General features: G+C 45.2%; 1 protein-coding gene across 1 annotated transcript; it reads left to right on the top strand.

The window, feature by feature from the left end:
- The first annotated feature begins 650 nt into the window (after nucleotides 1-650).
- Nucleotides 651-23,395, top strand: LOC146184246 (V(D)J recombination-activating protein 1-like). Its single transcript, XM_084608516.1, has 6 exons — nucleotides 651-711; nucleotides 2,607-2,860; nucleotides 3,201-3,298; nucleotides 16,271-16,308; nucleotides 18,663-18,916; nucleotides 23,144-23,395. Exons 1-6 carry the CDS (start codon nucleotides 651-653, stop codon nucleotides 23,393-23,395), a joined length of 957 nt encoding a protein of 318 aa, XP_084464642.1.
- The last annotated feature ends 781 nt before the right edge of the window (nucleotides 23,396-24,176 follow it).

Genomic DNA, 24,176 nt, shown 5'->3' with positions numbered 1-24,176 from the left:
TCTATGCACCATTCCTAATATTTGTTTTTGTAATGTCCCGTTTTCAGCCTTATCAATACATAGCCTCCTCATGCAATGATCTCTTGCTATCTACACCAGAATACCAACATCTCCCATACTCATGGAAAGTTCGTTCATGTAAATCATGGTAGAGTTACGTAAGGCTGACTCTCATGAGATGCAGAATTCCCTGCCTAAATTTTCACTTATGCAGATGCGGGTTCAGGCCCACAAACCTTTGCGAGACTTGCGGTGAGATTGAAAACGCTGAACATTTTCTTCTAGCTTGCCGAAGGATTTCACATCAGTGGAGGGTGCATTTAGAAATTCCAATAGCACAATTGGGATTTACGTTGTCGGTCCCGCTTCTGCTCTCCTTCGGAGCGAGTGCGAAAGGATTTGCGTTGCCTCAAACTTTTCAGTATTTTAGATGACTACATCACAGCTGCGGACACAATTCCTTGCTATTTGTATTCCAAATTTTCAAACTTCCAAATTTTTAGCTTCATAGTTTTTTCCTTTCGTTAAATTTTGTGATGTTAAATCTTAGGTTTTTGTTTCATTGAGAATTAATTTAACACACTAATTCAGTATCTGTAGGACATTTGAAAGTCCACACTGAACCCTGGCCAATCCCCCTTCGTCGGTATATGCCATTAATCAAGGAAGACGCAGAAGAAGAAGACGAAGAAGAAGAAGAGCTTCTCGCTGGCAACAGACTGTCGCTCGTCAGGGCACTTCTTGATCCGAAAACGATTTTTCTCTCGCCGATCATCCTCTGAGCCCTGGGTTACTCCAGCCAAGGTGCGTGTGCTGCCTCCTGGACTCGTTTTTATGATTTGGATTCGGACCTATTTCAGAGACACAAGGTAATGGGCCGCGCTGACGTTCCCTTCGCGTGATGGCTCTGCTGTGGTATCTGAGTTTCTGATAAGACCTTCATGCCTTCGAATGATGAGTTGCAGTTCTCCGCATATCAGCAATGCGCCAGAATAGGTGGCAGCATCGGTATTGGTATGTGCGGTTCAATATACTGAAGCCACTTTAGGGTAAGAGACAAGGTTGATTTACCTTCACGCCATCGTGGCAATATGTGCGATCCCCAAGATGGGGCGTAGTCTCTGGAATTCGAAAGTTTGGATTAAGCGGACCTCTTTGGTGCGCGTTCTGGCATGTCTCGGTGTTACCGTGGGCGTTGCCTTGTCGTTTGTAAGCACCAGCGTAAAGAAATAAATCAAATATATGAATAAGTAATCTCTGCACCGGGCATCCATTCTCCATCCCTTGGAAGCCCAAGTCGAGCCGATTTTGCCGTACACGGGATTTTTAAGATCTTTATTGCCTTTGAGGCTGTAGGATACAATGTAACAGAACGGTACAGAACAATACTAAACAGTGCAGTATACAATAGAATATAGCACAATAATATACAGTGAAATATAATACAATATGATATAGTAGTTTGCAATAATTGCCTGCTACACAGCATCATGAAACATACATCATAAGTCTCCTTGTCCATCGAAAGCATGATAGTAGCGATGACAATGACGCTGCAATTAATGAATGACAATTATGACATTAGCAACGATAATGACGCAGCACTTGTGATAATGAACATGAGAACAAGGGTGATGCATCTTATGCGCCTGGAACGCTTAGGCTTTCACATTTCTGCAGTGTTGATTCTGCAGTGCTCTTGGAAATTTAGAGCTCAGCTCTTTGGCGCCCGTTCTTTGTTTCGCAGTAAGCATTAACATAATCACCGGCGCAAATACTGTCTTTCATAACCGCCTTCGCTCTATCCTATGGTACCATAGGATAGAGCGTCAAGGAAAGATGTGCCAGTGACAAAAGCTCTGATGTGGTTTAATTAGGTTACTAATCGGAGGCAATAACAATAATTATTAGTTCACAGAACAGAAGGCGCAATGTCCATCAGATCTACTCTGTGCACACTTTAACCGCGCCGTAAGGGTTGGAAGGAAGAGGAAAGTGACAGCGAGATGAGTGAAAGAGGTGCAGTAGCTGAGGGCTCCGTATTATTTCGACCACCTGGGGATCTTTACCGTGCACTGACTTTGCACAGCACACGGACGCCTCAACGTTTTGCCTGCATCGAAACTTGGAGCCAGTAAATAGGTTTGCAGGAAAGCAAAGGCCAAATATAGGTAACTCGCGAAAGAGAACCTAGTTGGCACAGAACATGTGTGAAAAAAAAAAAAAACGGCGTCTGTATTTGGACATGCGCGACTTGCTCTAATTCTATGGCTCGCTCTGTCGAAAAGCTTCAACAGCTAAGGAGCTATGCTCAAATTTCGCATTACAAGGTATCGTAATCGTCGGCATTTTTTTATGATATGAAGCTTTCGGTTCTGTATATTCACTTATACACTGTGGTATATTTTGTAATCTTTCGAGGTAACAAGCTGAGGTTTCAACAAAGGTGTTTTTCTGAATTTTTTGAAGATGTTCCCGTTGTTTTCTCTTTTTTTCTTCTTTATCGAGTGTGGTCAACCGAACACTTGCTATACTTTGGGCATTTATAATGTGACAAACTTCGTAGAAATATTTCGTAACACTGCACCCTATTTTGCTTACTATAGCCTCAAGCTGGTCCCCAAAGACGGAATTGACCCTGGATGATTACGACCCGATGCCCGACGACGACCTAATCTGCGCCATCTGCCGCTCGGTGCTGCGGGAGCTGGTGGAGCGCCACTGCCGGCATATCTTCTGCCGTCAATGCACCGAGAAATGGGTTCGCACCGACTACAGCTGCCCCGTGTGCCGCGATCTGGACATCGGAGTCTTCAATCCCGATCTTCCACTCGTTCAGAATAGGCTTAACAACCTGAAGGTAAGTGCACCTGGTGCACCTAACCTTACTAAAGTACATTTTATTGTAAATATGTACCTGGCTTATCACAGAAAGGATGGCGAAAATCCCGTTTTTAAAGCGGATATTTATCGGCCATTTATTCCAACTTATGTATTCTAGAATTTTAATTAAAAAAGCTCTTCTTTCAGTCAGTTTACAGCAAGTGGGATGCCTTTCTTTGTGACGTATTATTTGTACCTTTCGAGGACTTGCTTGTAGCCTTCTTGAACTGTTTTTCTGTCTGCCGTTGCCCTACTTGAATTGGAGGTGCTTGCTTTCGTGGTCTACGATTGCATCTTCGTCTTATTCGCTCGACCAGTGCATAGAATGCCTGGAATACTGCAAGAAGCATCGAGAAGGGCGTGGGGAAAGGGACAACATGATGCGATATGTCTTTACCAGCATGTACTCCGTTAGGTACGTTGAGTCCCAGAGAATACCTATAAACACATTTTAGCATTTCAAGTTGCGAGAAAACGTTTACTGCATGTCTGATTCCGTTCAGAGTTTGTAACATTGGCGAAATTATGTGCTTCCCGTCGATGTGGTTCAGTAAATACAGCACACAACTGCCGCCACTGAGAACGCAGGTTTCTACTGTGTCCCGCCGCCGCTTTCCGATGGAGAGGAAATTGAAGGCCCCTGTGTGGCCTTCTATGAGTGCCCCCTAAATATCTCGATCAAAAGCTTTTAAACACTACATTACGGCGTCTCTCACAGCTGAAACCACGTTCAGATGGTAAATGCTCTAACACATTGTGCTGGTTGTCATAAAGAATTAGTTCGTGGGAAGACAAATGTTTAGTAAAATACAGTGGTTGTTTCCTGTAAATGCCTTATCTCTATTAAAGAGAAGCTGAAATGCTTTTTTTGTCATTTTCCCGAGATGTGCAAAATAGAATATATGAAAGCTGTAGATTAAGCTACAAAATGTTTTCGCGCTACCATACAAAGTTATGACGTACTATACTATTAAATTGGCGACAATTCTCCGGCTTCTCCTCACAGCAGTGTAGCAGCATGGTGAAACGAGACAAAAACGTCATTACTGGTTACGTTTAGGGTTTCAACATGTTTAGCCCAATTCATGCTGCGAATTACTCGATTCCTCCGAACGACGCCTCGCGACCTTTACCTTAATTGGCTTCGGTCTTTTTCCTCAGAGCAATCGTTTCCGCGTTGAAAATACATCATTTCCAGACATGACTTCATCACAGGTGTCCCCACTTGTCGCCGTGTACTGCGGAGAAAGCTGAATGCTGAAATAGTTTTTTTAGCGATTCTGTAGTGAATTTAATTTACGCATAACGGCTTGAGATTAATTAACTTTAGCCTTCACCCATTCGAGTAAATAAATTTAGTAGAATTTTTAAATCTCTTCTGCTTCCCTTTAACGATAGTTTCGTCTCTGTTGTGTTTGCAGAGGCCACTATGGAACGGAAAGTCTTTCAGCGGAATCTCCTGACGGTCACCCAAGGGCTGGCAGAAATTCTTGAACTACTACGAAGCCTGCAATTCTACAATTATTTTTAAGGCAATAATGACCACAATTCTTTAAGCGGTTCATAGCGCCAATACCTTGGCAGCGTGTACTTTACCAGTAAACAAACCCGTCTCCAAAAGGTGTATCTCGGGTCTCCTTTGCGACAAATCGACAATGTCGCTTCTTGAACCTCCACCCATTTAGAGTTCACTGTAAGACTATCTTTATCTGTCCCTTTGTGATTTGTGCCAGCGGACCCTTCATGTTGTTGGCAGCGTAGGAAATTACATTACCTCCTTAGTGTTCAGTGATCGTTTGAGTAAATTTCCATGAAACGAGGCCGAAGTTCCGTATGCCAAGGAAGATTGGAATTCGTGTTGCAATGGTGAAATTAAATAAAATAAATAAAACAAGTTTGAACGAGTGATAATCAACGCTCTTTTTTTCCACAAGTACCCAGAATAATCATTTGGAGGCGGTATTACAAAGGCGCACACCAAACACACTAAGAACAAATTGTGAGCGTTCAGAGTACTGCATAACTAATAATTATAACACCACGCAAAAAAACAACGCCAACACAGCGAAACAAAATTAATGCTCGCTAAAGGAGAGAGAAAGATATCCTCAGAAAGCTACTATCCGAAGGAGTTTGAAAATTTCACACCTGGTACACTGAATGCAGAAAGTAGCCCACTGTAAGAAAAACTGCTCGAAATTTGTTGGAGGCACTCAGAACTCTCTGAAGTAAGGTCAGGCTTAAGACTTTCCTTCGACTGTTTGCACTCATTTGCCGCTTTTTCAGACAATAGCTTTTTCTCTTTTTTTTTAATGTTTCGCTCCGTTCTCTCTTTTTTTTCTAGGTCTTTTTGCTTTTTGCGGATTCCACGTTTTTTTCCCTTCATTGTTTTTGCTGTTTTACTGTTTTCATTAACTGAACTTGAAGATGGTCTAGATGTTGCAGTGTAACTTCACGAAAGGTAAACGCGCACAGGAAGACACACTCTCGAGTGCAGACTACCCAGCGCGTGTCCTGTGTCGTCTTCACTGATTGTCGTGCCGTCCTGTGTCGTCTTCTTCTGTACTTTTACTCTTTGTCAAGTTACTGTATTTTCTTTTATTAATCTTCCTGCTTTACTGTTCACTGATTGTTTTTTTAATTGCAATGCAAATATGAGGCTTGATGAAGCTTTTCTGCTTTTCTGCATGGGTTGCACAGTTTCGAACTTTTTGCGCCACTTCCACGTCTCTGGCTATTTTGACGTCTACGCAGGATATCGATGTCTATTGCTCTTTCGACGTCGAATTCACTTATCTGGATGTAAATAATCAACTAACTACTCCACATCAACAAAATTTGTGCATGAAGATATTTTCATCCTACACCTCATAAAGCAGTTATTTTGCTCATAAATTACTTTACTCTTCGAGAGCTACAGTGTGACACCCTCTTCTGACGGACATTGTTTTAGCACTCTGTTAGCTTTAAAGGCCGCCGCATTAATAAATTTTGGAAAGACGAAACATGCATTAGAATGACATTGAGCAAACGTAACTAACCCCAAAATCACATGGATGGAGGATTTAGCCAAATTGACTGCAGGAACTTCAGTGGCAATATCAAATGGTGAGTTGTTGCACTCCGATATTGCGACGTTGTAGCGTATGGTTCTGGTTAGTTGGTTAGATAGTTATATGGGGTTTATCGCGCATAATAAACAACGGCTATCATGCGCTGAACTCACGGTTAGATGTATGGATTACTGTATTCGCCCTGAAAAATTGGATTTCTTGAGAAATGTAAAACATTTGTGAAAAATGATCAAGTGGATGTTCTCCTAAATTCAGTCCTGGATAAAATAGTTGATTATGACTATAAAAAAACAGGTTTAGATGTCTGAATTACTATACTTGCCGAAAAAAAATATTTTTTCTTGTTTAATGTTTAAAATTGTGAAAATTGAAAGTGCATGTTCTCCTAAAAGCAGTGTTGGATGAATTAGTATGTGCTGACTGTAAAATAAAGTAAAATGTTTTTCGCTCAGATCCTCGAGATATTTGCGTGCAAATAAATGTTTACTTATAGTTAGCTCATCACCACAGAATTTACATAGTTGTTTGTCTTTCTTTGTTAGTAAAACATTGTGCGTACGATCTGTGTGCCCTATATTTAGATGACATAGAACTACATCTCAATTCTTGATGTTTACATGGTTTCTGCTCTCTTAATGTTGTCTTCATATATTGGAACTTATGTTTTGTTTCATTGTTTCAAGCAGCCTTTTACTTGGCTCTTAGTTTGCTGTTCACTTGCAGCGGTGGCGTAGAGGTAGAGCATCCACCTCGCTTGCAAGATGACCGAGGTTCAAATCACTGTGCTGGGCAATTATCCACGCGATAAAAAAAAGAAATATCCGCCTGTCGATGGAATTGTATAAACAGGTTTGAGATGCGCCCTGATGACGGTGAACATCTTTAGGAACGCCCTCCTTCGCAAGAAAATGAGTCGGTCACCCTGGTCCAGTAATTGGTCGAACTCTTCCATGAATATTTCTATAATACCTCTGTTCTCAGTCACCAGCGGCTGCGGAGCAACTCACCACAGCGGCGGTCAGACCTGTGACGCAGACAGGGATGCTAAGTATTCCTGGCTAAGCTGGAAAGGCCGCCATTGGAAGCTGACCCTGGTAACGTTCAATGCTAGAATCCTAGCTAGTGAAACTGATTTAGCAGTGCTGTTAGAGAAACTAGAGGTTATGAAATGGGAAGTACTAGTGCTTAGCGAGGATAGGAGACCGAATGAGGCATATACTGGATTGAAGGACGAGCATGTACTGTGTTATCGAGGTTGACCGGAGGGGCGAGAACTAAGAGTATATTTTCCTCTTTCTACCTGACGTAAAACCCCGCTGATAATGTGTTGGCAAAGAGGATTCTGCACGCTAAAAACGGCCATACGCGCAGGACATAAGAACATTTCTGAGTGCTTGGTAATCAGAGGTTTTGTATAAGTGTTCACGGAATGAAACTGTTTCTCCGAAGATAGATTCTTCAGTTTGTTATTTTGGAAAGCTACGTGGGGGGGGGGGGGGACCTCGTTTGACAATTGTTGTATGCTCTGTACTGAAGGCCTTCGTATAGCATGCAATGAAGAAAATGTGTATTGGTGGAGACAGGTTCTTCGATTTTATTGTTGCTGAAGAATACATAATGATCATGAGTATTACCTCCGTAACAGTCATTTGAGCAGAAGTAGAAATAACCTGAATATTAGCATGTTCATTTGTCACCAGTAAGTCACCTAGTTTATTCGTGCTGTGCAGCCCGAAATACTGGGCAATATGGTTAAGATGTAGGAGATTTTATCGAGAGGTAAGAAAAAGACGTCATAATACAATCTCCCTAAAGCTTCATCATTTTATCCAGTACTGCGGCAACATGGCATCAATAAATGACATGATCCACCAATGGCCCAAGATGCAGTGCACATGTTAAAATGCCGGCTGTCTCTGGCCCAGCTCAAATCACTTTATTAAAGATACAATACAAATACTGTGAGGCAGAAGAACGCACCAGCAAATTCACCTTTTTACTTCAGGTAGGCCGAAGCAGCAGCTACCGACTAGCCACAGCTTAGCAACACTTCGTCTTCTTCGCACGACCCGAAGACCGATGATGATTACGCTGAGATGAAGATGAAGGTCACTCACAGTGCTTACAACATTCCCCCTCTCGAACGAAAGCGACCATCCTGGTCGCAAATTAAATCTTAAGGTCGGCGGTTAAAGGGTTTCAAGCGCGACACGTGCACAATCTCGGTGCCGCGACACCGGCGATCGCGAACAGGCGATGCAGGTGTGATGAGATAGTTTACAGGGGAAGTTTGTTCCAGAACCGTGTACGGGCCAATAAAACGGCTCAGAAACTTTTCACACAGGCCGGGGATGCGAGTAGGTGTCCAGAGTAGCACTTCGTCTCCAGGGCGGAAAGACACTGAGCGATGAGTCGCATCATACGTGCTTTTCCTGGAAGCTTGAGTGGCTTCAGTTTGAAGGCGGGCACGATCACGGCAGTGGGCGATACGAGACACGAACTGTTCGTGGGAAGGCGCGGCAGAAGGAGTAGAAGCTGTGAAGAAAGATGCTTCGAGGGAGAAGGTAGGATGGCGGGCATAAACAAGAAAAAACGGAGAGTAGGTGGTGGTTCGTTGAACGGCAGTGTTGTAGGCGAAGGTTACAAAGGGGAGTAAAGAGTCCCAGTTGTTGTGCTGAGGGTGAATGTAGGTGGATAGCATATCAGAAAGGGTGCGATGAAAGCGTTCCGTGAGGCCATTGGTCTGAGGGTGGTAAGGAGATGTAGTTTTATGCACCGTGCCTGAAGCATGAAGCACTGCGGCGAGGACGGTGGAGAGGAACGACTTGCCACGATCGCTAAGGAGGAGGCGAGGGGCGCCGTGGCGAAGAAGTATGGTGTGGAGGAAGAAGTTGGCGATTTCGGAAGCGGAGCCGGAAGGAAGTGCTGCGGTTTCAGCGTATCGGGTGAGGTGGTCAACGGCAGTAACGACCCAGCGGTTGCGAGCTGGAGTCAAGGGCAGGGGTCCATACAAGTCGATTCCGACGACTTCGAAAGGTGTGGAAGGACATGGGAGAGGTTGCAAGAGACCGGCAGGAGGCGACGTGGACCGCTTGCGTCGTTGACAAGGGATGCAAGACGCTACGTATTTTAATACTGAGGTTGAAAGGCCAGGCCAGAAGAAACGACGTTTGATGCGGTCGTAGGTTTTGTGGTACCCAAGGTGACCTGCGGTGGGGTCGTCGTGAAAGGCTTGTAGAACTTGAGGACGCAGGGAAGAAGGAATTACGGGAACCCATGTGTGGCCCAGTGGGCTGTAGTTGTGCCAAAATAATGTGCCATCCTGTAACTTGAAATTTTTGAGCCGACGACGGAGACGGGCATTTGGAGGTCTAATAACACCGCTGAGACTATCAATCAGCTTTTGACAGTAAGGGTCAGCACTCTGGTGGTGAGCAAGATTGCAGGGTATATCTGGCATGGGAGCAATAGAGGCGGCGCTCAAAGACTGCATAACTGTAGGGTTTAAATGGCTTGACTCCGTTGGGACAGGAGAGGAATGCGAGGACATGGGTTGCGACGGCAAAGCAATAGGGCAACGAGAGAGAGCGTCGGCGTCCTTGTGCTTCTTGCCCGATTTGTAAGTGACAGTAAAGTCGTACTCTTGAAGGCGGAGGATCCACCGCCCGAGACGACCGGACAGATTTTTCAAAGTGGATAACCAGCATAGGGCGTGGTGGTCAGTGACGACTGTGAAGTGACGGCCGTACAGGTAAGGACGAAACTTCTGAACAGCCCAGACGACGGCGAGACATTCTTGTTCGGTAATAGTGTAGTTTTGTTCCGCAGAAGTCAGAGTTCGGCTCGCATAGGCAACAACATTTTCTGTAGAGGTGTTTTGGCGTTGCAGAAGGACAGCGCCAATGCCATGGCTACTGGCGTCGGTGTGCAAAATTGTCGGTGCTTTATCATCAAAATGGCAGAGGACGGGACCCGAAGTCAGAGCACGCTTCAGAGTTTCAAATGCTTCTTCGCAAGCAGGAGACCAGATGAAAGGCGTGTCGTTGTGAAGAAGCGCATGTAAAGGTGAGGCAATAGAGGCGAAATTGCGGATGAATCTGCGGAAGTATGATGCCAAGCCGAGGAAACTGCGGAGATCTTTGACCCGAGTTGGACGGGGAAAGTGCAGCGCAGCAGCGATTTTTTCAGGGTCAGGCTTAATTCCTTCGCTGCTTACGAGATGGCCAAGAACTTTAATGGATTTTGATGCAAAACGGCATTTCTTCGTGTTTAGCTGTAGGCCAGCGCTGGAAAGTGCTGTCAAAACTTCATCGAGACGAGTAAGGTGATCAGGAAATGACGAAGAAAAAATGACGATGTCATCTAAGTAACAGAGACATGTTTTCCATTTGAGGCCGCGGAGAACTGTGTCAATCATACGCTCGAATGTAGCAGGAGCGTTGCAGAGTCCAAAAGGCATTACATTGAATTCGTATAAACCGTCCGGTGTTGCAAAGGCGGTCTTCTCTTTATCATCTTCATTCATGGGGATCTGCCAGTAGCCTGATCTTAAGTCAAGGCTGGAGAAAAATTGGGCACCTTGCAAACAATCGAGGGCGTCGTCAATTCGAGGGAGGGGATACACATCCTTACGAGTTATTCTGTTTAGAGCACGGTAATCTACACAAAAACGAACCGAACCGTCTTTTTTTTGCACTAGCACAACAGGCGATGACCAGGAACTAGACGATGGGCGTATGATGTTGCGTGCAAGCATGTCAGCAACATTTTCCTGAATAACTTTGCGCTCGGTTGGGGAAACACGATAAGGCCGGCGTCTAACTATGCTTGATCCGTCGGTGAGTATGCGATGCGTTGCTGCAGCGGTTTGACCCAGTGTGCCGGAATTGACGTCGAACGAGTCTGCGTGCTTGTTCAATACAGCGAGCAATGCGTCTGTCTGGTCTGTTGTCAGGTCGGTGCTGATCGTGTGGCGAAGTGCTGCACTGAGCGAGGCAGGGGATGAATCAGAGCGATCGGAGGTGGAAATGGGAAGAAGTGTGACAGGCTGGGCGGAAGCAATTGATGCAACAGTAGAGTCGCGTCGCAGAAGAATGGGCTCTGATGTGGTGTTGAATGCGGCGAGAAGAGAAGAACCGCTGGAGAAGCGAAGAAGGGACACGATGATGATAATACCTCTTGACAGGAGACGAGGGCTGGGTGTAATCAGGACGTCGCCATCGGTGACGGCGTCAGAAGTCAGAGATAGAATATCTTCGTTGCCCGGATAGAGGACGTGATCGGCAAGCATAACTACACGGGAAGAAAGTGGTTCTCTATCGGCAAGAATGTTGCATTCAGTGACTTCAATAGTGGGAGGGGAACACGTAATGACTGCTGAGGCGTTTTGGAGGAAATCCCAGCCGAAGATGAGTTGATGGACACAGGAGGATAGGACAGCAAACTCAATGAAGTGCAAGATGCCATCAATGGTGACTCGGGCTGTACACGCTCCACAAGGGTTAATATTCTGTCCATTTGCAGCACGTAAAGGAGGACCGGTATAAGGTGTGCGCACCTTTCGCAGTTTTAAACACAAGTCAAGTTTCATAATAGAAATAGCGGCGCCGGTATCAATTAAAGCTTCCAGTTCATGTCCCTCAAGGAATACAGTCAACATGTTTGATGGGAGCAGAGGAGGAATTGGAGAGACGACAGGCGGTGCAGTTTTACCTCCGGAAACTGCACAGGTTAGTTTTCCGTTTGGCGGGCAGAAGCTGAAGATGGAGGGCGAAGGGGCGACGAAGTCCGGCGAAAGGGTGACGGGGAGCGACGACGCGATGGCCGTGCTGTCCTAGACCGGTCAGGAGAAGTCGACGGGGAGGAAGAGGGACGGAGGTCATTATCGGTGTAGTACTGGCGAGGAGGAAGCTGGTAGGCGTCGTCACGTCGAACGTACCCATAGCTCGCACGCTCATCTCGCAGTCGTCGGCGACAAACGCGTGTTACATGGCCGCGGATTCCGCAGTAGAAACATACTGGACGAGGTGGGAGAGGCCGCCAATTACCATACACCGGTGGTCGCGGGGACAGGGCGGCGAGGCTGGGTGGGACAGGCGCGTGATGGACAGGAGGACAAGGAGGAGGAGCCGCAGTGACTTCAGCATACGTCGGAACGTTCGGAGCATACGTCGGAGCTGGTGGTTCTGTAGCCATGGGACGATTGAGTGAAGTAAGCTCCTCCTTGATAATGCCACGCAACCCAGTAGATTGAGCAGGTGGGCGTGAGAAGGCAGGAACCGACGAAATATCATTGTGGAGCTCTTCCCGTATTATAGATCGTATGATGGTGCGCAGATCAGTTTCGGGAATTTGGCTCGGATCCCAGGTGTTGTTGAGGCGGCGCGACTGTAGATAGTCAAGTCGCTGGCAAGTGGCACGAATGTCTGCCACCGTGACGGGATTTTGGGCAGCTAGAGCTGCGTAGGCAAAAGAGCCAATTCCTTTTAAAATATGTCCGACACGTTCAGCCTCGACCATGCCATTGTTAACTCGCCGGCAAAGGGCGAGTACGTCCTCAATGTAGGATGTGTATGTCTCTCCTGGAAGCTGCACACGGGTCTCTAGCTACTTTTGAAAAGAGGCCGGACCAGCACCAACAGTTCCAAATATCTGGCGGATCTGTGTCGTGAATTGAGGCCAGTCAGGAATGGCGTCCTCATGGTTGAGGAACCACGTCTTAGCCACGTCACTCAGGTAGAATGAGACGTTGAGTAGCTTCATAGAAGCGTCCCAACCGTTAAAAGCGCTCACCCTATCGTACTGCTGTAGCCAGTCTTCGACGTCGTCACCGCGGAGACCGGCGAAAACCGGAGGGTCGCGCTGACGTGAGGTAACTGACCAAGTTGGGTGGGTCAAATGGTGCTGAGCAAGTGCACCTTGGGACGTCAGTGGTGCAGAGGTGGCATGGGCAGCCGTGGGATGCCCATCGGTAGCTACAGGCGCCGGAACGGTGAGAGCAGGGGGATGTGACTGCGCCATGGCGGTTGATGTGCCGCCAAGAACACGACCGGAACGGAGCTCCAGGGGGTGCCGCGTTGAGGACGCTGGGATCAGGAGTCACTTCCACCACTTGTGAGGCAGAAGAACGCACCAGCAAATTCACCTTTTTACTTCAGGTAGGCCGAAGCAGCAGCTACCGACTAGCCACAGCTTAGCAACACTTCGTCTTCTTCGCACGACCCGAAGACCGATGATGATTACGCTGAGATGAAGATGAAGGTCACTCACAGTGCTTACAATACACATTATGTAACCTCCAGTATCTAAGCAGAAGCACTTGTCCTCACAAAAGCTGCCGAGGGCATGCTCACATCATATACACCGTGTGCCGTTTCCAAAAATAACTTGCAAATCATGAATGTTTATAGAATATGTGTCACATGGCATATCCAAGCACATGCACATGGGGAATAACATGGTGAAATTACAAACGTATTTATTTCTAAAGACTGCATGCAATATATATATCGCGTGCCTTCTACTCTTCCACATGGCCAGATAGAAACGAGCAGAAAAAATGCTATTGTTTGTGCCATCATTTCATAGACATTGTAAAAACAAGGCAGTGATATCCAGTGCAATAAAAAACTAGCACATATAATTCACTAGGCAGAAATCAAATAGCCTTCCCTATATGACCATTCACTTATCTTGTAAAGGAGCACTGAACAAGGGTAAAGGGGGTAAGCCTTAGTTCGCAGGTTGAGCCAACGTCTCGACAAGTGGACTTGTATTCGTCTGGGCAAACGAATCATCACTGGCAGAGGTTTAATTATGCTTTTGCTTCCGAAGAAGAAAAGCTTGGGAAGGGGAGGATGCTTGCGAAGAAAGTAGGTCATGGAGTGAAAAAAATGTTTTTGCAGTAGGTATTTCTTATCCTGGAACCATGGATCCTGTGGCCGGCAGAAGAAATAAAAGTGGCAGAACCAGGAACAACCACAATGCCGGGCAGATCAATAGTCACTACTTAAGCAAGTTTGGTGCATCTACACCTTACAAAGCGACAAAGAAATGAACATAGCTAAGGGAGATAATTCTTAAAACTTTCTGCAAAAGGAGTAGGGGGAGAGAAGGACAAAGAAACAGAATAATAACTGCACAGTGAACCACAACCGACATGCATAAGAGAGGTCGAGGGCAAACTCAAGTAACAAGTTATAAGGAGGAAATGTGTTTGGAGAACCATCTGCAGCTTGCTATAGCGGAGGGGAATAGAGTGTACATCTACTGTGAATAAACTGTATAATTCGCGCTATGTGGGATTTGTTTTACCGAATAGTTATGATGCAGAGGGGATATACTTAAGGGATTCTAACATTAATTTAGAGATATTTATTCCTGCTGGTTGCAATGTTCTAAATTGATGAATTAGATATGCCTTTCTATGTTTTTTGTCCGTTGCAGATTTAAAGCTTGACATGAGAATATATAATTCAATTTCTTCGAACTTTTGGGCTTTGTGATTGAAATGCTGGGAAGTTGCTATCAGAAGGTATTTCCCTGTGTGTCCGATGGCCATTAGGCCTTATGTTCATTGGTTGCCCTGTCTCCGATGTGCGGCTTATGACACAAAGAGCATTCTAGAAGGTAGACAATGTTTGAAAATGTGCACATAAAGCCTGCTTTTATGTGAAAAGTAAAATCGCTTGCATTACTTTTTAACCATGGGGTCTTTTTGTATATGACTGCAAGTCTTACATCTAGGTAGAGAGCAAGAATGTGGTTGTGTTGGATGCTTGTTGTCGAGTTTCGAATGTACTAGAACACCTCTGAGGTTTGCGTTACGTTTGTGTGTTACACTTACAAACATAAAATACAAACTTAACGCAAACCTCAGAGATATTCTAGTACATTCTGTCCTCTATAAGTATTTCACCTATTTTCGACCCACTCGACCAACTCGACCTATTTAACTCCGCTACTGCTTTGCGCCATGGTGAATGCCGCGGGAGTATCCAGCCAATCGCATCTCTTCTGTACTCTGAGGAACCTGACGATGCGCCGCACTCTGGTGTGACTGCGATCAGCCCCCTTCACCTTCACCGATTCTGGAATTTGGCCAAAATATTTTTTTGTGGCTGCCCAAAATATAAGCTGCATCCTTTGCTGCCTTTAGAGTGACGTGCGCTGCGCCTCTGCATAAGGCTTTCACAGTCAGTCTCCACCACTGTTCTTTATTTCGAGGCCCACATTCCGCACCCTAACTCCGGTTCCCGCCTCCTAACTGTCAGAACAATCTTGCGGTCATATGAGGCTACTCCCGGTGTGGCTATACCTATTTTTGTGTACAACCCGGCCCTTCTTACTCACCGGTGGCCAAGGTTCCGCATGCTCCAGGTTATTTTCACGCAAAGAATTTTAACAAAAGGTAAACGACTTGCGCAAAAAGTAGATGAAGAAAGAGACGTGACAACAAGAAAGAGCGCACTGTGTCTTGTTGTCGCGTCTCTTTCTTCATCTACTTTTTGCGCAAGTCGTTTACCTTTTGCTAATATGAACCAACTCGCCCAGAGAGTACTTAAAGAATTTTAGCAAACATGATTTAGACCTCGGTACTCTGACTCCTACTGGTTGCTCAACGTCCATTGTCGATATCAATTTTTATACTATACTTCCATCTTATGTGAAGCACTTACCTTCAAGTCTAATAAACAGTCTCCTATCTGATAACCTTGAGAAGTTCTCCGATCCCACTGTAATCGTCACTGATGCATCTGTGACTGCGTAAAAAGGAGCGATTGCAATTTTTTCAGACTCTTTCCTTTAGGTTTCCGCTGTGCGTCCCGGATTACAGACCAATCATTTTAGCAGAGATTATGGCAATCGGCCTTGCACTATTAAAAAATCCTCGCAAAAGATCAAACATAATATTTCGACAAGACTCTCTGCTTTGTTGTCACTGGAGTCAGGACGGGATGCTCTTTTGAGCCGGTCACTAAAGCATTTCATGTCAGGATGAGTGAAATAAATACGCTTCATCTGAGACCCCGGTCACTGCGGCCTTTTTCGAAACGAAGTGGCAGACGTTTTGGCTAAATCAGCTCTTGATGCCCCTGTTCTATGCACCATTCCTAATATTTGTTTTTTGTAATGTCCCGTTTTCAGCCTTATCAATACATAGCCTCCTCATGCAATGATCTCTTGCTATCTACACCAGAATACCAACATCTCCCATACTCATGGAAAGTTCGTTCATGTAAATCATGGTAGAGTTACGTAAGGCTGACTCTCATGAGATGCAGAATTCCCTGCCTAAATTTTCACTTATGCAGATGCGGGTTCAGGCCCACAAACCTTTGCGAGACTTGCGGTGAGATTGAAAACGCTGAACATTTTCTTCTAGCTTGCCGAAGGATTTCACATCAGTGGAGGGTGCATTTAGAAATTCCAATAGCACAATTGGGATTTACGTTGTCGGTCCCGCTTCTGCTCTCCTTCGGAGCGAGTGCGAAAGGATTTGCGTTGCCTCAAACTTTTCAGTATTTTAGATGACTACATTACAGCTGCGGACACAATTCCTTGCTATTTGTATTCCAAATTTTCAAACTTCCAAATTTTTAGCTTCATAGTTTTTTCCTTTCGTTAAATTTTGTGATGTTAAATCTTAGGTTTTTGTTTCATTGAGAATTAATTTAACACACTAATTCAGTATCTGTAGGACATTTGAAAGTCCACACTGAACCCTGGCCAATCCCCCTTCGTCGGTATATGCCATTAATCAAGGAAGACGCAGAAGAAGAAGACGAAGAAGAAGAAGAGCTTCTCGCTGGCAACAGACTGTCGCTCGTCAGGGCACTTCTTGATCCGAAAACGATTTTTCTCTCGCCGATCATCCTCTGAGCCCTGGGTTACTCCAGCCAAGGTGCGTGTGCTGCCTCCTGGACTCGTTTTTATGATTTGGATTCGGACCTATTTCAGAGACACAAGGTAATGGGCCGCGCTGACGTTCCCTTCGCGTGATGGCTCTGCTGTGGTATCTGAGTTTCTGATAAGACCTTCATGCCTTCGAATGATGAGTTGCAGTTCTCCGCATATCAGCAATGCGCCAGAATAGGTGGCAGCATCGGTATTGGTATGTGCGGTTCAATATACTGAAGCCACTTTAGGGTAAGAGACAAGGTTGATTTACCTTCACGCCATCGTGGCAATATGTGCGATCCCCAAGATGGGGCGTAGTCTCTGGAATTCGAAAGTTTGGATTAAGCGGACCTCTTTGGTGCGCGTTCTGGCATGTCTCGGTGTTACCGTGGGCGTTGCCTTGTCGTTTGTAAGCACCAGCGTAAAGAAATAAATCAAATATATGAATAAGTAATCTCTGCACCGGGCATCCATTCTCCATCCCTTGGAAGCCCAAGTCGAGCCGATTTTGCCGTACACGGGATTTTTAAGATCTTTATTGCCTTTGAGGCTGTAGGATACAATGTAACAGAACGGTACAGAACAATACTAAACAGTGCAGTATACAATAGAATATAGCACAATAATATACAGTGAAATATAATACAATATGATATAGTAGTTTGCAATAATTGCCTGCTACACAGCATCATGAAACATACATCATAAGTCTCCTTGTCCATCGAAAGCATGATAGTAGCGATGACAATGACGCTGCAATTAATGAATGACAATTATGACATTAGCAACGATAATGACGCAGCACTTGTGATAATGAACATGAGAACAAGGGTGATGCATCTTATGCGCCTGGAACGCTTAGGCTTTCACATTTCTGCAGTGTTGATTCTGCAGTGCTCTTGGAAATTTAGAGCTCAGCTCTTTGGCGCCCGTTCTTTGTTTCGCAGTAAGCATTAACATAATCACCGGCGCAAATACTGTCTTTCATAACCGCCTTCGCTCTATCCTATGGTACCATAGGATAGAGCGTCAAGGAAAGATGTGCCAGTGACAAAAGCTCTGATGTGGTTTAATTAGGTTACTAATCGGAGGCAATAACAATAATTATTAGTTCACAGAACAGAAGGCGCAATGTCCATCAGATCTACTCTGTGCACACTTTAACCGCGCCGTAAGGGTTGGAAGGAAGAGGAAAGTGACAGCGAGATGAGTGAAAGAGGTGCAGTAGCTGAGGGCTCCGTATTATTTCGACCACCTGGGGATCTTTACCGTGCACTGACTTTGCACAGCACACGGACGCCTCAACGTTTTGCCTGCATCGAAACTTGGAGCCAGTAAATAGGTTTGCAGGAAAGCAAAGGCCAAATATAGGTAACTCGCGAAAGAGAACCTAGTTGGCACAGAACATGTGTGAAAAAAAAAAAAAACGGCGTCTGTATTTGGACATGCGCGACTTGCTCTAATTCTATGGCTCGCTCTGTCGAAAAGCTTCAACAGCTAAGGAGCTATGCTCAAATTTCGCATTACAAGGTATCGTAATCGTCGGCATTTTTTTATGATATGAAGCTTTCGGTTCTGTATATTCACTTATACACTGTGGTATATTTTGTAATCTTTCGAGGTAACAAGCTGAGGTTTCAACAAAGGTGTTTTTCTGAATTGATTGAAGATGTTCCCGTTGTTTTCTCTTTTTTTCTTCTTTATCGAGTGTGGTCAACCGAACACTTGCTATACTTTGGGCATTTATAATGTGACAAACTTCGTAGAAATATTTCGTAACACTGCACCCTATTTTGCTTACTATAGCCTCAAGCTGGTCCCCAAAGACGGAATTGACCCTGGATGATTACGACCCGATGCCCGACGACGACCTAATCTGCGCCATCTGCCGCTCGGTGCTGCGGGAGCTGGTGGAGCGCCACTGCCGGCATATCTTCTGCCGTCAATGCACCGAGAAATGGGTTCGCACCGACTACAGCTGCCCCGTGTGCCGCGATCTGGACATCGGAGTCTTCAATCCCGATCTTCCACTCGTTCAGAATAGGCTTAACAACCTGAAGGTAAGTGCACCTGGTGCACCTAACCTTACTAAAGTACATTTTATTGTAAATATGTACCTGGCTTATCACAGAAAGGATGGCGAAAATCCCGTTTTTAAAGCGGATATTTATCGGCCATTTATTCCAACTTATGTATTCTAGAATTTTAATTAAAAAAGCTCTTCTTTCAGTCAGTTTACAGCAAGTGGGATGCCTTTCTTTGTGACGTATTATTTGTACCTTTCGAGGACTTGCTTGTAGCCTTCTTGAACTGTTTTTCTGTCTGCCGTTGCCCTACTTGAATTGGAGGTGCTTGCTTTCGTGGTCTACGATTGCATCTTCGTCTTATTCGCTCGACCAGTGCATAGAATGCCTATATATACGATTGCACGTGCAGATATGGGTCTACTATGAAACGTGACTAAATTGAACATTCAAAGAAATAATAAACCACTAATGCTTTCTAGAGACGGCGATTAGAGGGAGAATCCTATGCGCTATTTGATACCTGGTCACTGCTGCCCCGTGAGTGCTGATGAGAGTGGTAACAAACCGCGCATTAAGTGTTCTTTGTAGGCAGGTCTGTTCTGCGCCAGTTGCTTTTGTGGGCAAGCTGTCAAAAATTATAGCAACTGATATGCACTACTACTGTGGCTTAACATAAAGGGTATATAGATTAGATCAAATGGTTCCTGGCTATTAGTGCAAACCTTCACGGCTGAAAGACAAAAGAGAGTTAGTACTATGAACCTTTGTTCAAGTTTTATTTTGTATAACTGTCCAGCATTATGGTATACTGTCGTAATCAAGACCGCGTTAATGTCTCGCGCTTTGGTGCTTGTGCAAAAAATGCGATATGTATTCCATGGAGTAAAACTTGACTTGAGATCAGAAGCTTATCAAAATGTTAAGTTACCATAGCAGCACTGATATGCAGAAAAATATTGGGAGTGTGTTGACAATTTCTAGCCATAGATGAGTCCAGTAAACTGCCAACTTAAACTAATATTGGATGAAAGGTTGTGGTGCAGGATACATTGTTTCCAATGGATCCTTATTATTTTATATATGTGAAAGCTTTTGAATACTGCGTGTGTATATGCTTTAGTCATGATGAAACATATTTATATTGTAAACATGGGTGAGGATTACAATGCACAGAATTGTTAATAGTTGCTCGAAGACATAAATTGGAATGCAAATATATGTCAAAATTATATACAAACATTTTTTTTTGTTTTAATAAAATGAAATTAGAATGGGGTCTTAACATAACTGGACGCGGAACTCTGAATGCGTTCATATTCCCGCAAGGGAGCCTCATGTGCTCCGCTGTGATTCTTTTTTGAGATATCAATGTAAGCAATACGGCAGAGTATTTCGACGCTGTTTATGGCGTTCAGGAACTCGAAAATAGTATAGATTAGTATTTTTTTTCCACTTAACTTAACTAGTTCAGAAGTGTGGTTTGTGGCACCCCCTTCTCGTAACCTTCACTCATTGAGTAAGTAGGGCCGGGCTATCAAAAGGGTATATTAACGCGGTAGCGTTAAGGAGCTCGTGTCGCAGAAAAGCCGGTGTCGTCTGCGTCGGCGGCGTTGGCCGCGAGCGATAAATCCCGGCATGCACTTCATAAATAAAAACCAACTTCCAAGATGGGCTGAGCTGTCACCACCTGAGCGCAACTATTAAGTTACCGAACGGGAATGCCTCGAACTTGTTTGGTCATTGACTAAATGTCGCCCTTATTTGCTTGGGATGCCCTTTTGTGCAGTGACAGACCACCATGCCTTGTGTTGGTTGTCGTCACGTAAGGACCCTACGGGGCGCTTAGGTTGCTGAACCTTGCGCTTACAGGAATACACATTTGGTATTGTCTGCCGATTGCATCAAGACGCCGACTGTTTGTCCCGCCATCCCGCCGATCTTCCTTGGATACTTCACTGTACTGGGGCCGACTTACGGACTCCGCTCACAATTATGTGAGCCTGACGTCAAAATGTTGGGCGCGTGACGCAGCATTGATACGTCAATCGTGACGAAGTACGAAATCGTCCAATTACCAGTAACTTGTAGCATGGCTTCGCCCCGGGAGTGCCGATTTCCTTTCAAACGTTATAGCCACAACCGTGGCACGAACCCGGTAAGGGACCGTCCCCTAACGTTTTGTAACATTACGTAATAAATACGCAATAAATAAAACAAAGGTTTATTTTGGCAAGGTACTATTTTTGATATTGAATATAGCATTAGGCGTAAGTAGAAGCGTTATTAGTCTTGTAATTTTACTCGCTGTTAGGTAACTTCGCATGCTTCGAGGGTGCGCGGGCGGCATCAAGGCGTGCACATGGCGGCCTGCAAGCAAACAACTGATTCCCTGACGAGGTGCTGTTTTAACGCGGTAGCGTTCAGTTGCTCGTGTCGCAGAAAAGCCGGTGTCGTCGGTGTCGGCGGCGATGGCCGTGAGCGATACAACCCGGCATGCACTTAATAAATAAAAAGCAACTTCCAAGATGGGCTGGGTGGGCATCTAACCAGGGTCTCCGGAGTGTGAGACGGAGACGCTATCACTCAGCCACGAGTTCGATGCTTGAAAGCGGTACAAAAGCGCTTCTAGTGAATGCGGTGTTGCCTTAGAAACGTGCCGTAGAACGTTATACTGCAGTGTATATCGGTAATTATGAGCATGTTACAGAAGTCGCAGTTACATGAGTAGCGAAGTACGTTTCCGCTACATTTCTTCTGCGCTCTGCGCACATGCTGAGCCATCTTGCGGCAAACACAGAAGAACCCCTCCTCGCAATGTGCGGCGCTGCCCCGACACGTGGCGCGCCACTCACCCCTGACGTTTCGCCGTGCACCCTCACGGGTTTTAGAATCAAGCGTCTTTCCTTTCTTTAGATCACTATCTTCGCTCACCCGCTACTACCCTTCGGGCCGCGCGGGTGCCGGTGCGGGGATGCCCCAATACCCTTGCGTTTATTAAGTTTTCTCGACGAGGTGCAATAACGCTATCGCGTTCCACTCTTGAAGGCGAAGCTTAAGCGTCCTCCAAATTTTTATTTCCTCCGACCTGATGTTCACCTCTGCTGAGGTTAAAGGCATAGGAAATAACTGGCTTATTTGGTTTATGGTGTTTTACGTCCCAAAGAGACTCAGGCTCTCAGAGATGCTGTTGTAGAGGGCTGAGGAAATTTCTGCCGCCTGATTTCTTACCACCCACAGGCACCGCACTCTTTACGAGTGCCTCAGTATTCGCCTCTGTCAAAAAGCTGCCGGCATTTGATCACGCGTCATCGGGTTGAGCAGTCCAGATGCTCAAGTACTCTGACACTGCAGAGGGGACTTGGAAAAATTGTGTCTAATGAACTCGTTTTGCTCCTGGCTCAGTGATTCCTTCCATTGTAAGACACTCCTAAATACAGCTCGTGCGGCAAAATGCACATATGTCCCCTTCTTTAAATTGAATTTATGGCCGTGTAGTATTGTATCTGCCTCACATTAGGGAGGCACCAGCTTCCATCCTAGGCGCCACTGGTTACCTACCAGATTTCCAATCGGATCAATATCCTCAGTCCTGATAATGTGCTTCTCAGAATGCTTGGTAAAGGGTTCTGGACAACCTCGTCGCTATGAAGGATCCCGTAATGCGTTCCTTTATCAATTTCAAGTGTATAAATTGCACAAGCAGCCATTTTTAAACTGAAGCGTTGCCCCTGCATTGGCTATAAAGGAACAAATATGTGGTGGTCTGTGGATGGAGCGAACGCCTCGTATTCGGGAGGTACCAGTAGTGGTTACTTAGCTGCCGGAGATTAAACGTTCTTTCAATGAGCACGAGATGTCCAGCAGCCAGTTTCGAGGCCTTTATAAGGTGTAGCGCTTGCGAACGGGCTCAGTAAAAATCGCCAATTTCTAGATCTTGCAAACTTTCAGAGTTTGTTATGTGTTTTAGGTTTTTGCTGATTGCAAACTAGGAGCAAACTATCAGTACTATTAAGCAAATTGTTAACATTTAATATGCAAACAAACGACAGAACTCCGTAGCTTATATGCTTCAAAAATGTTAATAAACATCGATTGCTGCTATCCGGATACCAAAGAAAGGCGAAGAGGTAGAAATTACGCTTATCTTTTCTGATTTGTTTTCGAATATGACTTACCTACCCTCCTTTTCGTTTTCAAAATCAGAAACTAGTGCAGATGCACTACTGAACGCACTGAAATATTCTCTCTTGTTAATCGCAGGTCAAGTGTGGCAACGCCGGTTGCACTGCCCGCGTGCCTGCAGACAGCTACGCTAGCCATGCCAGGTTGTGCGAGTACCGCGAGCTGGGCTCTCCCAAAGAGGCACGTCTACTGAGGACCCCATACGAGGCAGCCGACACTGAAGCCAACGCTCGCGGCTTACTCGCGTGCGAAAAGGGCTGCGGGCTGATATTTACCTCCGAGCGTCTTCAAAAGCCACAATTGTCAGCAGAAGCTCAGGCGCAAGCTTAATGGTGAACCTAAGTCTTCACCTTGCATTCATCATTTATTTGATAATACAAGTAACCATTTATTTATTCGGTGACTTCTTGAAACGAGAAATATTATCAATCGTATTTTGCACTAAAGCAACCTTGCCCACACATCCTTTCGCGGGAGATCTAGATTGTATCCTTGACGCAAGCATTACCTTCAGCTCACGCAACTGGCACTGCTATGGTGAAGGAGTGAGTGGATAGATCCTCTGGTCCTCTTGGCACCTTAGATGTGTTCCGAGCCGGGAGGCTTCAAGAAACTGCAACATACATAGCTGCTCATGTGGAACCCAGCAATAGCAGAACCAACGAGAAAACAAACATGCATTACTCACGCTATCACTATCCAAAAGATTTTGATGCTATGCTTTCCCCTCCTTCCTTTCCTCTTTCCTGCCTTATGCGAAAGTTCGTGTGTCATCAGTCTTAAATTATTTATTAATTGCTTACATGATTATATAAAGACAGATGTTGCAACCGCATGTATTTTTCATGGTTCATACATGATGACGAGCTTCCGACTCGGCACTGTTGTCACTGTTCCACATTCCCTTAATTTGTTCTGCTGGCATTACCTGCTATGGAAGTTTTGTTTTTCAAATACTGGATCATACAATTATGGAAACCATGACCAATATTACGTGGTGAAGGTTTGTTTGAGTTCAAAAAGTGTTGCGCAGTGAACGTTGTAACAACAAATCGCATCGGACTAGCTCGGCTATGCTAGGAGATATGTAGCGAGAGGTACGTTTCCCCGG

Source organism: Amblyomma maculatum, chromosome 7 (genome assembly GCF_055883805.1).
Source record: "Amblyomma maculatum isolate TAMU_Amacu chromosome 7, ASM5588380v1, whole genome shotgun sequence".
In the NCBI taxonomy this organism is placed as follows: Eukaryota; Metazoa; Arthropoda; class Arachnida; order Ixodida; family Ixodidae; genus Amblyomma; species Amblyomma maculatum.
Note: the sequence above shows the minus strand (reverse complement) of the source record. Positions and strands in the feature narration are given on the sequence as shown.

What these genes read in the sequence shown, in the direction of transcription:
- LOC146184246 (XM_084608516.1), top strand. Translation starts at nt 651, where the DNA reads ATGCCATTAATCAAGGAAGACGCAGAAGAAGAAGACGAAGAAGAAGAA. An exon ending in ATAGGCTTAACAACCTGAAG is followed by an intron (nt 2,861 to 3,200) that starts GTAAGTGCACCT and finishes TCGCTCGACCAG; the next exon opens with TGCATAGAATGCCTGGAATA. An exon ending in AAACCTTTGCGAGACTTGCG is followed by an intron (nt 16,309 to 18,662) that starts GTGAGATTGAAA and finishes TGCTTACTATAG; the next exon opens with CCTCAAGCTGGTCCCCAAAG.